Below are 15,589 nucleotides of genomic sequence, written 5' to 3'. Positions count from 1 at the left end.
TTTGGGGGCGGGACGGACCCGGGTAGGGAGGGCCGGGCCGGGAGGGGGCGGGCTCAGGCGGCTGCTAGGCCGAACGTGCCGCAGGCCGGCCGCAGGCCCAGCGCACCACCATGGAGAGGCAGGGCCGGCGGCCACGGGGACCGCCGCAGCAGCAGAGACAGCAGAGGAGGAACGGAGGCTGAAGACGGGGCCTCCGGGTAGTGGGCCAGTGAACCCTCGCCGTCCTTGAGCCCAGACTCCCGTTCCCTGCCTTTCTGGGCGCAGGCGGTGACCCCGCTGGACGATGCGCGCCCCCGGCCGCCCGGGAGGCTGAGCCCGCCGCCCGGTTCTCACCCTTCGCCACCACCCACCATGGCCTTGCCCGGCGCCGAGGGCGCGCCTGACCGGCCGGGATCCCCGGCCCGGGGCGCCCCCACCGGCTCCGCGTCGTCTTCGTCCGCCTCCTCCGGCGGCTCGGCCTCGGCAGGAGCTGGGCTGTGGGCCGCGCTCTACGACTACGAGGCGCGCGGCGAGGACGAGCTGAGCCTGCGGCGCGGCCAGCTGGTGGAGGTGCTGTCCCAGGACGCCGCCGTGTCGGGCGATGAGGGCTGGTGGGCCGGCCAGGTGCAGCGACGCCTCGGTATCTTCCCCGCCAACTACGTGGCGCCGTGCCGCCCGGCCGCCCACCCCGCGCCGCAGCCCGCCAGACCGCCGCCGCCGCGGCCCGGCTCGCCCGTGCACGTCGACTTCGAGCGGCTGGAACTGAAGGAGCTCATCGGCGCCGGCGGTTTCGGGCAGGTGTACCGCGCCACCTGGCAGGGCCAGGAGGTGGCGGTGAAGGCGGCGCGCTGCGACCCGGAGCAGGACGCGGCGGCGGCGGCCGAGAGCGTTCGGCGGGAGGCCCGGCTCTTCTCCATGCTGCGGCACCCCAACATCATCGAGCTGCGCGGCGTGTGCCTGCGGCAGCCGCACCTCTGCCTGGTGCTTGAGTTTGCCCGCGGCGGAGCGCTCAACCGCGCGCTGGCCGCCGCCAATGCGACCCCGGACCCCCGCGCGCCCTGCCCGCGCCGCGCGCGCCGCATCCCCCCGCACGTGCTGGTCAACTGGGCCGTGCAGATCGCGCGGGGCATGCTCTATCTGCACGAGGAGGCGGTGGTGCCCATCCTTCACCGGGACCTCAAGTCCAGCAACAGTGAGTGGGGACGGTGGGGCGGAGGGATGGGGGAGAGGAAGACTCAGCTGCGCCCGTCGCAGTCCACCTGGATAGGCTAGTCGACCTCCGGACTCCCAAAAAGCCTCCTGCGCAGACTTTCCAGGGCTCAGAGGTCCATTTGCACCCTGGTTACTTGCGTTGGAGCAGGTGACACACCTTGCTTTGTTGCTTTTAGGTGCCTTTTTTTTTTTTTTTAAATTCAGATCAGACTTGCTTGCAGACCACACAGTTGTAAAAGATCTGGACTTTCTGGAAACCTCATGGTGCTGTTTGGCCTTAAGGTACAATAAGTAGTTCGTTTGGATAGAACTTTGCCAACTGAGGCCTTTCTCAAAACACATGCTCCCTGACGCCCCCCTCTTGTCTAGTGGCCTTCATCAACCTGCCCTTTCCTTCAGCTTACAAGCACTGTATTGAGGTCTCTTCTCTCCCACTTTCAGTATGGCTTCGTGTCCTTTAACGTCTCCAAAGTGTTTTCATTCAGATGTCTCTGCCCGTGAAGTATGATTTCATTATTGGTTCAGTGGCTTGGGTGTTAGGGAATTGTCTCCAGACCAGAAACACCATTTTGTGCCATCGTGCACATTTGGATTGATTTAAGAGCAAGTCCATTGTCCTTGTGCAGGTACTTGAAATCCAGAAAACCTGGCCTGTATCATTCACTTTGTCTATAAATCCAAGTGCGTTTTACAGATGTCCATTAAGAACCGACAAGGGGACTCAGCCCAAATCCTATTAAATTTCATCATATGAAAGAGCTACTAGAATTAGCTTCGGTATTGAAGATCTCTTCACAGTCTTAGAATGAGGTGAAATCTCATGAGAGATTAAAGGATGCAGCCAGGACTGGCATTGGCCTACCAGAGCTGCATGCGTTTCAACCTTGTAAAACCTGCTAGGACAGGAGCTGCGGCAAATGGAAACATTGCCCTTCTGCTGCACTGCAAGACAGGAGAGTGACAGGAAGAAAGGATATGTTTGTGGTATGTTTATGCAGACTTGTTCTCCTATTCAAAATCCTACAGCAATGTACCTGAAAATGACTAACATAGCGTTTCAGAACTGTAAATAATATGAGTGTTGGTAACTACAAATAAACACTGGATTTTTTTCTTTTTTTTTTTAAATCTCATGACTTCTGTTGGCCCCCACGTCTTACAATTTAGATTGCAGCTGCTTGAGTGACAGGAACAAATTCTAAGAAAATATGGGCTAGAAAAGTGGCAGGGGTGGTGTGCACCCTCAGAATCCTGACAGAGGCCACATGAGGCCATTTACTTACTTTTGGACTGTGTTGCAGTAAAGACATAGCACAATTTCAAATGTACTAATTTTTGTAACTGCTTAACACCTGACACAGTCTTTGTTACCAATCCGAGCTTATTGCCTAAACTATGCTTTTACTGAAAGAAATGTTTAACCTGCTGCCAAAGAACATGACCTGTGTGTCCCAGAAGCCCTACCCCTAGTGAGCCCACAAGCCTTTGTCTGCTGAGAGTTTTCTGCAGAACCAGGTATTTTAAGGATGGCAGCAGCATCCTGCTCATTCTGGCTCTTGTAAGTTGCTGTAGTTCTGTGATAGACATGGAACCTGGCATCCTTCAAACTTACTCTGTTGCTGTATGTCAAATCGCCAACACCAAGCAAACAGTTTGGGTTGGACTGATCCTTAGACCCAGAAATTAAAGGGTCTGTAACTCTTAACTTTTGCATTATGCTTAGGCTGTTCGGTTGGGTTTTAATAACGCTTAAGGTCCATACGACCTGTTCACAAAGGCAGAGCATGTCTGCCAGTGGTGGTAAAAGCGCAGAAGGGCAGATTAACCCATGTTCCAGTGTATAAATTAAAAAATTTAAAGTGCTAATCTATTAAATAGTGAAAAGAAATAGCACGACCTTGGAATAATAACATGGTTAAAAAGTTTTTATTGACACCAGAAAAACTTGTACCGTGGAACAAGTAGCCTACTGTGTCTCGGGGAGATATTATGTAATCTGAAGGTGATTATAGGCTGCAGTTTAGTTTTTGAAAGACTTTTCACCCTCGGACTAAGTTGCCAAACTTCCTGGAGCATTTTAATTTCTGTAATTGTTAGGCAGAGTGGAATTATCGCACTTTTAAAACAACTTAATTGGCTAGGTCACTCGCCTAGCCAAATATTTGTTACGATATGACCACTTTTACAGTTTTTAACTTCTATGACATAAGCATTTTGAATAGGGCCTAAAAGGTGCAGAGCAGGGTCTAGCACATTGTCTTATCCTGGCTCTGGTATTATTTATTCAGTGAATTAATGCAGGTCCCTTGGAACCCTCTTGTGATATATGAAGCCATAACTCCTTGTTGAGATTTCTTTCAGTACGGCAGAGATTCTATTACAGTATATTTTGTTTGACTCTATTGGTTATTTGCTAATGGCGGTAGTGAGTTAATGATAATGTAAACAAGGTTTTAAAAAATCAATATTGAAATTAGTGTTACTCTTTAGTCTGCTCTTGTAACAGAGAGCCAGAATACAGCTACTTGGACCTGAGCTAGTAGAAATTATTGCCTTAAAACAAATGTTTAAATTTATCAAACTAAGATATGGCTCTTGATATATTTTCTTTCTTTTCTCATCAGTCTTTTTTTTTTTAAGTCCTGTCATATCATTCTGAGACAATGTTTGTTGAAATAAAAACCAATCTTGTGATGTACAAACAATTTTGTTCCTTTTTCAAGAGACAACAAAAGATTGAAAGTTGAGCCAAATGAGCAAGTTTTAAGCATCATTTATGTTGTTGAAATATGCTAGGCCCTGTCACTCCCAGATGCAAAGTAAATAGAAAATGCTTTGCTAAATCTGTGTACCACAACTAGAGAGCAATCCAAGGCAACCTTGGGTTACTGTGAAAAGGACCAGTTTATATGCACTCAGAAAAGAGAAAAGTCATTGTGAGCTGGAACTCATTTATTCAACAGAGTTTGAGGGCCCACCCTCTACCAGGGACTTCTAGCCCCCAGGATACAGTGCGAAAGCAGATGGTAAACAGTGTTCCCCCAGCACTGAACTTAAGTCTCATAGGGAAGATAAATGGCTGCTACTGCTGATAAAAGGCAGTCATGCAAACATCAGTAAGTGCTGTCAAGAAAAGAAAGCATGATGAAGGGTGGAGAGTGAGGATGCTGATCAGACGGGGTGGTCAAGGGCAGCCACTCCGAGGAAGTGACATGGAGACCTGGAGGAGGAGGAATGAGTCAAGCAAAGGTCCAGGCAAAGGGCAGATGATGTAGACATGAGCCTGGATTGTTGGATGACTGGGAAGAAGGTGGGCCGGAGGGCTGGAGCAGAGAGTAGAAGAGAGATGTGGGCTGGGGGTGGTTTGCAGGCCCCTGGTCCACGTGGGGTTTCCCTCTGAGCACCATCCATCAGTCAAGCCTCGGGGCATTTTGTGCAGAGGAGGGGCATGATCGAATGCCTGTGTCTATAAGATTACTCTGAAGAGTGGACTAGGAATTGGCCTGAGTGAAGACTGGGGAAATTGTCCAGGCCAGGGAAAGCACTGGTTTGGCTGAGCAATGGAAGTGGTTTTCAGGGAAGTTACCAGGAAGGAGTAAAAAGAAAATAGTACAATATGTGAATTGCTGAGGAGGCTTTGAATGATTAGAATTTAGTCTTAAGTGTTTTGTTTGTTCTGACATAGTTCAGGATAGAAAGAAGATTGCCTAGCATAATTTATGGTTCCTTTTTTTCTAATGTTGCTTACTGTGTTCTATCTTTTTTTTTTTTTTAAGCAGAAAATAAACGTTGCATGAGAAACTGAGCCACAGACCTTGTAGCTGCTTATTTGTGTACTTTTTCTTTCAATGGTTAGGTATCTTTTATCCTGATTTTTTTTTTTAGCCTCCTGGGAATAATTATTATATATTATTATCTACAAGGACATCTACAGTCTATAAATAGACATAGTTATATTTATTATGAAATGCAATTTAGAGCTCTTACTAAAACTACAAAAGGAGTCTAAATTTTTTTCTTTTGCTTTTCTCATTAGTGCAGTGTAAATAAAGGAGCTATTTGAGAAAATTATAGCCAGCGTGATCTCCAAATAAGGTGCTTAAAAAGCTCATAAGAGTGGTTTGGAGGAGCTATTAATTATGCTATTATCAGTTGAGAGACGTGCGTCTTCTCCCTTCTCTCGTCTGTTCTTTTACTCCAGACATGCAGCTTCATGCCATGGCTTCTTCCTATTCTAGGGGTTCAGGGAGATCAGTTCAGAGAGCCCAGTGGTGACAGAGCTGTCTGCTTCTGAAACAAAATTGACTAAAGATATATCTTTGAAAGAATGGCAATCAAAATGGGTCTTGATTTTCATCAGGCATGTCTTCCCCTTCCATTTTTATGCTTGCTTGTTGGAAAATAAATAGTCCACTTCTGATTTTTTTTTAACAGTTGTGAGTAATTTCGTGCTGATGATCATTTTATAGGTTTCCCTGGTGGCTCAGATGGTAAAGAATCCGCCTGCAATGTGGGAGACCTGGGTTTGATCTCTGGGTTGGGAAGATCTCATGGAGGAGGGCATGGCAACCTACTCTAATATTCTGGCCTAGAGAATTCCATGGACTGTACAGTCCATGGGGTCACAAAGAGTCAGACATGACTGAATGACTTTAACTTTTCACATTATGCTCATATTATAATGTACATCTCAGATCGTTTTGTAGTCATTGTCAAGTGTATCAAAGTGTGGGGAAAGGAAAGCCAAGTTAGGAGATCTCCTCCATCATTTCAGAAGGCTGTCTGTAAGTCCTGCTTTCCCACACTGGCATGTGAGGTTTGGACTGTTCTAGAACCTTGCAGTACCAAAAGGAGCCTTGGCTTTGAGGTCAGACTTGGGTTTGAATATTGGTGTTATCATCTACAAGCTGTGTGACCTTGGGCAAGTTATATGACCTCACTGAGCCTGACAGCCTTGATTTCTGATACTGTCTACTGAATTCCTCTCGGAGATGAACAGGAACCTGTAGGGGAAAAATCTAGTTTTTTTTTTTAAACACTTCATAGGCAATTGGGTACATTCTACATGAAAGCAGATGGCTTTTTTAGTGAACAGATAGGAGTCAGGTGTGCTAGAAAGAAAAGTAGACAGTGGCTTTTGTTGAGAAGGAGACTGGTGTTTAGCTTGTGGCCAGATGTTAGCATGGCCTTGAATGCCATACCAAGAGTTGTGGACTGTCTGACGGCAAAAGCAAGCCATGGACAGTTTTGAGGAGGAAAGTGCTCTGATCTGTAAGACAAATATATACGAAGAAAAGTGTATAAGCTTAGAGTAACTTACTTTATGACTGTATCTATCAAGACCCACTATTATTAGTGGGTCAGGAATAAAAAATAAAATACTTAGACATCAGTTTGGCATACATTTGCTTATCACCTATGATCAGAACCTCATTTTTATGATCACTATTTATTTAGTGAGCTAATATAGGGCACTTTCTCCCTCTCACTCACCAGAGTTGGAAAATAATGACCAGATTTACTATGTCAGGCTGATGATTTTAACTTGGAATTTCAGTGTGACTTCCCAAACTGTGGTACTTGAGTGGCTCCCACAAGGTAGAAATACCTTGATGAAGGAATTTTAGGGGGCAGAAGAAAGGTTCCTGGGGAGGCTGGGAGAACTGCGATGGCTTTATTTTGGAGCCTAGAACTTATATTTGTACAACTGACCCCAAAGCAGCAAGAATTTAGTTAGCTCTGACTCCACTTCTCACAGTCAGTGGGCTCATGGCCTCAAACTTTCTGAGCAGGGTCGTGTGAGGATCACTGAAGCAGCGCACACCTGGCGTCAGCACCCTTTCCCGTGTAGGTCCAGGTAGTAAATATGTTTGGCTCTGCAGGCTGTATAGTTCCTGTTGCAGCTTTTCAGTTTCCAGTTTGGCCCATAGGATGTAGTTCCCTGACTTCTGTATATGTCAAGGTACTTAATAAACTGTAAGATGCAATCTAAATATAAGCTGGTGACTATACTAAGTGTTTAGAAACACTTTGAGTGCTTTAAATAGTGCCTAACTTGCCTGTGTGTGAACTCATTGATACCTAAAAGCTTTCCACAATTCTTTATAACCCGAGGACATTATTATTTCTGCAGAATATAGTGCCATGTTATCATACGTTTATTCACTTTAGTTGGGGGTCAGAGTCTTCATCCTTTAACTGGCTCCGTTGATCCAGGCCGGCCAGCTGTACAAGGAAACAGTCTCGCGCTTTGTTCCGTAGGAATGCTGCCATCTGCACACTTTGGCCAGTCTGCTTGTAACTTGGCTTGATAAGTTGAGGGTCAGGGAGAAGGCATGAAGTATTCAATTGCTGTTTTAACTGTTTCACTACGGAGTTCATTGGACTTCCCTGGTGGTTCAGATGGTAAAGAATCTACCTGCAATGTGGGAGACCTGTGTTTGATCCCAGGGTTGGGAAGATCCCCTGAAGGAGGGCTTGGCAACCCACTCCAGTATTCTTGCCCGGAGAATCCCCGTGGACAGAGGAGCCTGATGGGCTACAGTCCATGGGGTCACAAAGAGTCAGACACGACAGCAACTAAGCACAGCAGCAGAATCCATTACTGGGACGTTTTTTATGCTTTTTGAAAAAGCGAATCACATGCCATTTGGGGAGAGTGTCTTGACTACATATAGGAGGTTTGAGTTATTACTGGCTTAATTGACTTTTAAGAGTTACTTTGTTTCAGGTTGTCTGCAAATATTGACTCAAATAATATCAATTATATTACTTTCTGTTTACTAACATATTAATGTAGAATATTGCGGTGGATTCCTCCCTCTTGAGTTTGCTTTGTTCCCTACCTTGATAAAATACAGAAAATGTTCAGCCGATAGAAAGAGTGATGTGTGTGTTTCACACACAATGAAATCTAAGAAGTTGTCTCATTGAAACTGAATATGGTGTGTGTCTATGGTGTTGAGGGCCATATGAAGTTCTGATTTAGCTGATCACGTGCCCAGAACTTGCAGAGGTCTCTCTCCTTGTATATAGTGGGCTGACTCGCTCATCACAACACAGTCATTTAGTGACTGTGCACTGCATGCCAGGGATGCTTCAGGCTCTGGGTAGTCTGTGGTGAGCAAAGTAGAGAACAAGTTCTTCCCCCTGTGGAATTTACACGCCAGTGGGCAGTGTGGACATTAGAGGGTAAATGGTGAAAGACATAGTATGGTGGAGGGTACTAATTGCTTAGTGCATGAGCACCAAGTCACTTCAGTCTTTGCAACCCTATGGACTCTAGCCCTCCAGGTTCCTCTGTCCATGAAATTCTCCAGGCAAGAATACCGGAGTGGGTGGCTATGCCCTCCTCCAGGGGATCTTCCCGACCCAGGGATCGAACCCACGTTTCTTAGTCTCCTGCATTGGCAGATGGGTTCTTTACCATTAACGCCACCTGAGAAGCCCAATTGCTTAGTAAAAAAACTAAAAGTTGAAAAGGAAGGTTAAAATCTTAGAGTGAGCAGTTCAAGATTAGCGTGTGCTTAAGAAAGGCCTTCCAGAAAAGGAAGCAAAACCTGAAGAAGTGGAAAGGCGGATCACCTGGAGAAACAAACTCTGGTTGAAGAACAGAAGTCACTCCCCAGAGCAGGAGCCCGCTGTGACAGGAGAGGCCTGGAAGGGAATCATAGGGCACCCAGGAGAGAGGGGGTGGCCCCTGGAATGTTTTGGAACCAAGGCCTGGCTCTGAGTGACGTTGCAGCAGGTCACATGGTCTACAGTTTTGAGAACACATGAGGAACTAGGGTGGAAGTGATCACTTGGGAGTCAGTAACATGTCCATGGCATGAAAAGGCCTGAGTGGTTGACGTTATCTGGGGACTGAGTGCTGATAGGAAAGGCCAGAGGTCCGAGGGCTGAGCCCTGGGGGTCACCAGGGATTAGAGGCCCCGCAGAGAGGGAGGAACCAGAAAAAGGAGCAGCTGGTAAAGGAATGAACGTGAGAGGGTGTTGTGATACTTGGGGGCCAGAGAAGAACAGGGTTCAGGGGGGAACGATCAACTGCGTCAGTTGCAGCTGGTGGGTCAGTATCCAAATAACTACTTTGCTATCGTTATTTCTAAAGCAGTCTGTGCTGTTTTAGGAGGAACAGGTGCACTGGTTTTTCATACTCAGCAGCTGGCTTAACATGAAAAGGTTCATCTTCCTGCTCCTTCTTCCCCTTATAGTAGTCACTCATTTAGCAACTGTTTATTGAATGTATAAAAACGGTAGTTGCTATGCAGTAGAAATAAGTGAATACAATGAGTTGGGTGCACATTCTATCCTCCAGGTGCTTATAATTTAATTAGAGATGAGACCAACAAATGAGATAAGACAGTGTGTTTAAGTGTAAGGGGAGTGGCACAGCTTAAGTACCTTAGCACTGCAGAGAACATCTAGAGAAGTCCTGAGGGAAGGCACCCAGGGGGACATGGTGTTTACAGGCTCGTATGATATGGGAGCAGGCAGAGACTGGCAAAGCTATTCATTTTTGGTTTTTTGGTTTTTTACTAGAAGGGGAAATTGAGATTCCAAAGGCCAGTGGACCTGAAGGCCATCTCACAGTAGGTGCTGCAGCAAGAATCCAGGGCTGGAGCTGGGCTGCCTCCATGGGAAGTGGAGGCCAGGTGTGGTTTTGTGGAGGGTGCAAGGAGGAGGTGGTCCACACAGCTGGCACTGGGAGCAAGGAGACGCTAATGTAATGTCATGTTTTTTAGAAGTGGACTTTACTTTTGGACTCTGTGGGAGAGGGAGAGGGTGGGATGATTTGAGAGAATGGCATTGAAACATGTATACTATCATGTAAGAAATGAATCGCTAGCCTAGGTTTGATACAGGATACAGGATGCTTGGGGCTGGTGCACTGGGATGACCCAGAGAGATGATATGGGGAGGGTGGTGGGAGGGGGGTTCAGGGTTGGGAACTCATGTACACACCTGTGGTGGATTCATGCCAATGTATGGCAAAACCAATACAGTATTGTAAAGTAAAAAAATAAAATTAAAAAAAATTTGTACTGAAAATGTAAAAATAAATAAATAAGTAAATCTAAAGGCAAAAAAAAAAAAAAAAAAAAGAAGTGGCCTTGAATGTACAGCAGTTTTAGGGTGTAGGATTCCTTTTGAAAAGTCCAGGAAGAGCTGAAAAGACATGGAGATGAGATTGAGAAGGGACTTGAAGACCAAGATGAAGGCCTCCAGAGACTGGTGAGTGAATAAGTGCTACAGGTGTGGGAATAGATGGAAGAAACATGAGTAAGTTATCATTTTTTCCCTGGAAATGAATGGCTGATTGTTTCCAGAATTGAAATTCACAGAGTAACATTACTGTCTTAGGCTGAGAGGTGGTGTTTTGCTGATATATTCTTTCACATTGGTGCTTTCCTCAATTGATTTCTTTCTAACAGACTTTTTTTTTATATATAACATAGTCCTAGTTAAAGGTTAATTGAAATGAACCTATTTGATTCAAATGGAATTTGGACTGGCACTCCCATAAATGGTGAGGAAATAGAATGGATACATTGTAATTGCTTTAAGGAATATGTACATTATATACTATGATTCGGAAAATACCAAAGTGAAACTTCAAAGGAGCTGGAAAAAATCAAGTGCCTCATGGTTGAGTAAGTAGACAAAACACAGGTTGTAAAGGCTGATTGTTCAAGAATGGGGCTAACAGGGGTCAAAAATCTTTACTGAAGTCGCACAAAAAGGGGCTCGAACATTCGTCGCTGGGTTGCTAGCGAGAATTGACTACTTTCTGTGGCCCAGAAGTTGATGTGCCCTCTTCATGCATGGTTGTTCCTTGGGGTCCTCTTCCTGGTAGTGGGCAGGACGCAGAAGCACCGCCAGCCTGCCCTCCGCTGAAACCTGGCCAGGCGCCCAGTCACGTTACCTGTCGGGACACTGGCTATTTTTGGTTTCGGTCATTTTGCCCAAAAGATAAGGAATTTGAAGAATTCTGCTGAACACCTCTGAAATAGAATCCAGAACAATGGGCCTTTCATGGAACTCTAAACGTTTGACATTCAGAGTGTTATTTTAACTTGTTTTCTGATATTTCAAAGCTTCTGTGGAAACCTTGGGCTCCAGGTGGGGGCAGGTGTTTCAAAGCTGCCAACGCAGTGGCTGCTAATAGTGCATTCTGTCGTGGCATTGCTTTAGAAATGCAATCCTCTTTAAATACTGAGTGTTTACTTCTCACTGGTAGTTCTGCCTTTATTTTACAGTTGCCTTTCTGAGGTTTTTTGCTTCTCAAGGGCTGCAAGGCATTACCTGGGGCCTGAGGATGTGGATTGGTTATAAGGCCCATTTTAATCAAGGCTTCCTCATGCCTTCCTGTTTGGATGCTAATCAGAAGGAAAAGATAAAATACGTGATAGTGTCTTGGAAAACACAGTTATATAGAACTCCGAGCCAACTTGACCATTAATGTAGAGTCTTGAATGGTGTAAGAATATCATCGTTTAAAAGTGAAATCAGTGTGTATTGTGAGGGGAGAAACATCATACAGCTGATGAGGTAGCTGTGTATGTGTGTTGGTCACTCAGCCGTGTCCGACTCTTTGCAACCCCACGGACTATAGCCCGCCAGGTTTCTCTGTGCATGGAATTCTCCAGGCAAGAATACTGGAGTGGATTGCCATCCCCTTCTCCAGAGGGACTTCCCAACGCAGGGATCAAACCCCGGTCTCCTGCATTGCAGGCAGATTCTTTACAGTTTGAGCCACAGGGAAGTCCCTGTAGCTAATTATCTATTTTTTGTTTCTGTGGTTCAAGTATACAGGGTTTTAAAGGATCAGATATTGATTTTTTCTTGATATTTATGAGAAATCAGCACTGAGAAATAAATATACCTTAAGCTGACATGGAAGAAAGGGAAATTCAAAAATTAACAAAGTGAAATTTCTGATTATTCTGATTATTATTCTAAAAGTAGAATTATTATTCTATTTTTTGTTTCTGTGGTTCAAGTATACAGGGTTTTAAAGGATCAGATATTGATTTTTTTCTTGATATTTATGAGGAATCAGCCCTGAGAAATAAATATACATTAACCTGACACAGAAGAAAGGAAAATTCAAAAATTAACAAAGTGAAATTTCTGATTATTCTACCAGTTATACTAATAACTGGTAGCATAATTAGTAACAAGGAAGACTGGCAAGAATTGTCTGTTTCTGTGGCTCAGAATTTGGTGTGCCCACTTTGTGCCCGGTTGCTTAGATGCATGCTCTTCAGATGGGATCTGAAGCCAGGCCCTGTATAGTAGCCATATGATCTGGGTTACATTTCTAACTGTGACCTGGAAACTGTAAATTCCAGACTGTCACAGAATGGCATAAAGGTCCAATGAGATATGAAATGGAGACAACTCTACATAGGAGAGGATAGTTAGTGGTAGACAATATCCTAGAGAAGGCAATGGCACCCCACTCCAGTACTCTTGCCTGGAAAATTCCATTGACGGAAGAGCCTGGTAGGCTGCAGTCCATGGGGTCGCGAAGAGTTGGACACAACTGAGCGACTTCACTTTCACTTTTCACTTTCATGCGTTGAAGAAGGAAATGGCAACCCATGCCAGTGTTCTTGCCTGGAGAATCCCAGGGACAGGGGAACCTTGTGGGCTTCCATCTATGGGGTCGCACAGAGTCGGACACGACTGAAGCGACTTAGCAGCAGCAGCAGACAATATCCTTATTATGACTGGTGATATTAATAATTGTCATTAATAAAAACTGTTGAGTGTTTGGTGTGTGAGGTACTGCCTTAGGTGGTGTTGGGGGGATAGAAGGGGGTCCTTACTCTCTGCATATAGTTAGAAGTTCTAGGGAAAGGATCTTTACAGCACAACAGTATTTATTCAGATTTGGCAACTTACATAATCAGTCCCCCTTCAGCTAGCTCATGTTGCATTAACTCTCTGACTTCCGTGACTGCCTAAATTGATGACACCAATGTGAATCCATTACAAAGTGAAATTTCAAGCCTTGCAAAAGGATAGGATTTCCTGACTTCCATGAAAGTGATTTTGAAGATTTGCTAAAAACGCTTTCAAATCCCTTGATAAAGGGTGTATGTGGGTATATGTATGTGTAATCCTTACGAAACGCTTCTTGTGTTTCAGACACCGTTCTGAGCACTGAATGTGTCTTCCTTTCTTCCTGCCTGCACTGTCATAATTCCCGTGACAGACAGGAATCAGAAGCACAGAGTCCAAACTGAGCAGTCTGCCCTGGCACGCATGCTTCTGTCGTGATGCCGCAGGGCTACTGCTTAGATCATGTGATAATTATCCAATGGCAGGAAATCAGAAAGGAGGACAACAGGCTCCTGAATACAAGGAGATTTCCAAGGGATCAAGAAAGCACTTATGAAAAATTTATAACAGCTGTCAACTGAGTAATGCAGGCTGTAGTTAGGACCGTGGACACAGGGGTCAGACGGCTTGAGTGGCATTGCTCCTTAGCTATGTGACCTTGGACGGATTACTCAGCATCTCTGTGTCTCAGTTTCCTTATCTGTCAAGTACAGGTGATAAATAATATTCACATAGCACTGTGGTGGGGGTTATCTGATTAAAATACCAGTTAAGTTTTCCGGACAGAATGTGCTCAGTCAACGCTGATTATTCCTATGACGTTTGGGAAAGTGCTTCCCCTTTTCCACAGATCAAACATGAAGAATGTCTTATGCTTCTTTCCAGTTTTGTTTGGATAATTTATTCTAAGAAATCTCCCATGCTTGTTCATTTTGTTCCTTTTAAGAGTTAGTGCCTGGTTTAAGCAGCGACAAAGATGTTGTTAAAGAGTAAAAGGCTTTAAAAAAAAAAATCAGTTAAATTTATTCATTTTAAAATGAAACAAAGATGAATATTTTTAATGATAAAAGGTACAGTTTACAAAGAAGACAGACATCATAAATCATTAGACATTTAATAACAAAGAAAGATACATAAAACAAAAATCAGAAGAAATATAAGGAAAAAGAACAAAATACATAATCATAGTGAGACATATTAACATTTCTCTGAGAATATTTTATCAAGTGCAGAAAAAAGAATAGGAGCATCTTGAATGATGTCATTAATAATTTAAATATAATAGGTTAATATATTTAATTTATATTAATCTTATATCCTGCACAAATATATTTAAAATTTTGTATCTCATATGTTGCTATTAGATGTCCATAGGACATTTAGAAAAACTGGCAAAAAGATTAAAATAGACTTTTTTCATGTTATTTTTCAAGGTGAAACCTGAATAATAGTTACCCCTGCACACACACAGACATACTCTCTATTAACTCTGAAATTTGGATTGCTGTTTGATTGGATTCACTGTGTTGCTCAATTCTTTTTCAGTATTAATTACCTTCTGATCATGAAGACCTGTCTCTTGCGATTTTTGTGAGGATTAAATGAAATAATGCCTGTAAAGTACAAGGAATATAGGGAATATTGACAGTTACCAATGACTCTTATGGACTCTTATTATTTCTGTTAGATGGGAATTGGCATGGGCAAAGGATAAACATAAGAATGGGCATGTTTTGTTCATTTCACCTGTAAACTCAATGCACCTGTGCTGAATCAGGCAACGCAGAGTGGTTCCGTGCGGGTGAGCATGAGTGTACAAGTTTCTTACCATCTTTCTCCTCTCCTGCCATCCCTACCACACACACACTCTCTCCCCCCCTCACTCACACACTCACTCTTTCACACTTACTATCTCAGAGCTCTCAGTAGTGGAGGCATCAAGTAAACACGAACGCTGTGGTACCTGATGCCTCGCAGAGCTGTCACAGAAACACAGAGGCCACGTGAGTGTGGGGGATGTGATGGTTCCTGACCCAGGATATCTGGGAGATGTCACTGAGCAGATACTGTTTGGGCTGGAGGAGCAGCCAGCTTGGCTTGAGCAGAGGAAGCTTATCCATAGAGGAACTGGGCATGGTTTGAATGTAGCTTGCTGTGTGAATCTAGGGGCTGTGATTTCCCAGGTTTCAGAGTGTGGCTATTATCTCTGAGTTATGGGGAATCATGGACTATTTTTAAATGCAGGCTTATTAAGATATAATTTACATAGAGTAAAACTCACCCTCTGAGGGTTCACTTTGATGAGTTTATTCTTTTTTCATGTACAAGTTTTTGTTTGAACACTTGTTTTTATTTCTTTGGGGTATGCACCTACCTAGGAGTGGAATTGCTAGGTCATATGATAATTCCATTATTCTGTGTTTAATTTTTAAGAAACTACCAATTGTTTTGCATGGCAGTGACACATTTTACATTTCCCACCAGCACTGTATGTGGGTTCTAATTTCTCCATATTATTGCCAACACAGGGCTTTTTTTCCTTTTTTCCTCT

The 15,589-nt window shown here is 44.3% G+C and overlaps 1 protein-coding gene across 1 annotated transcript in view; it reads left to right on the top strand.

The window, feature by feature from the left end:
• Window positions 93–15,589, top strand: part of LOC102191110 (mitogen-activated protein kinase kinase kinase MLK4) — a 60,294-nt gene continuing 44,797 nt past the window's right edge. Inside the window, exon 1 of the mRNA XM_005698980.3 lies at window positions 93–1,171. Within this exon, the coding sequence (XP_005699037.3) occupies window positions 352–1,171 (820 nt within the window). The 5' untranslated portion in view covers window positions 93–351. The remainder of the gene's footprint in view (window positions 1,172–15,589) is intronic.

This window comes from Capra hircus, chromosome 28, assembly GCF_001704415.2.
Source record: "Capra hircus breed San Clemente chromosome 28, ASM170441v1, whole genome shotgun sequence".
In the NCBI taxonomy this organism is placed as follows: domain Eukaryota; kingdom Metazoa; phylum Chordata; class Mammalia; order Artiodactyla; family Bovidae; genus Capra; species Capra hircus.
The sequence above is the reverse complement of the archived record's forward strand: the minus strand, read 5'-3'. Positions and strand labels throughout refer to the sequence as shown.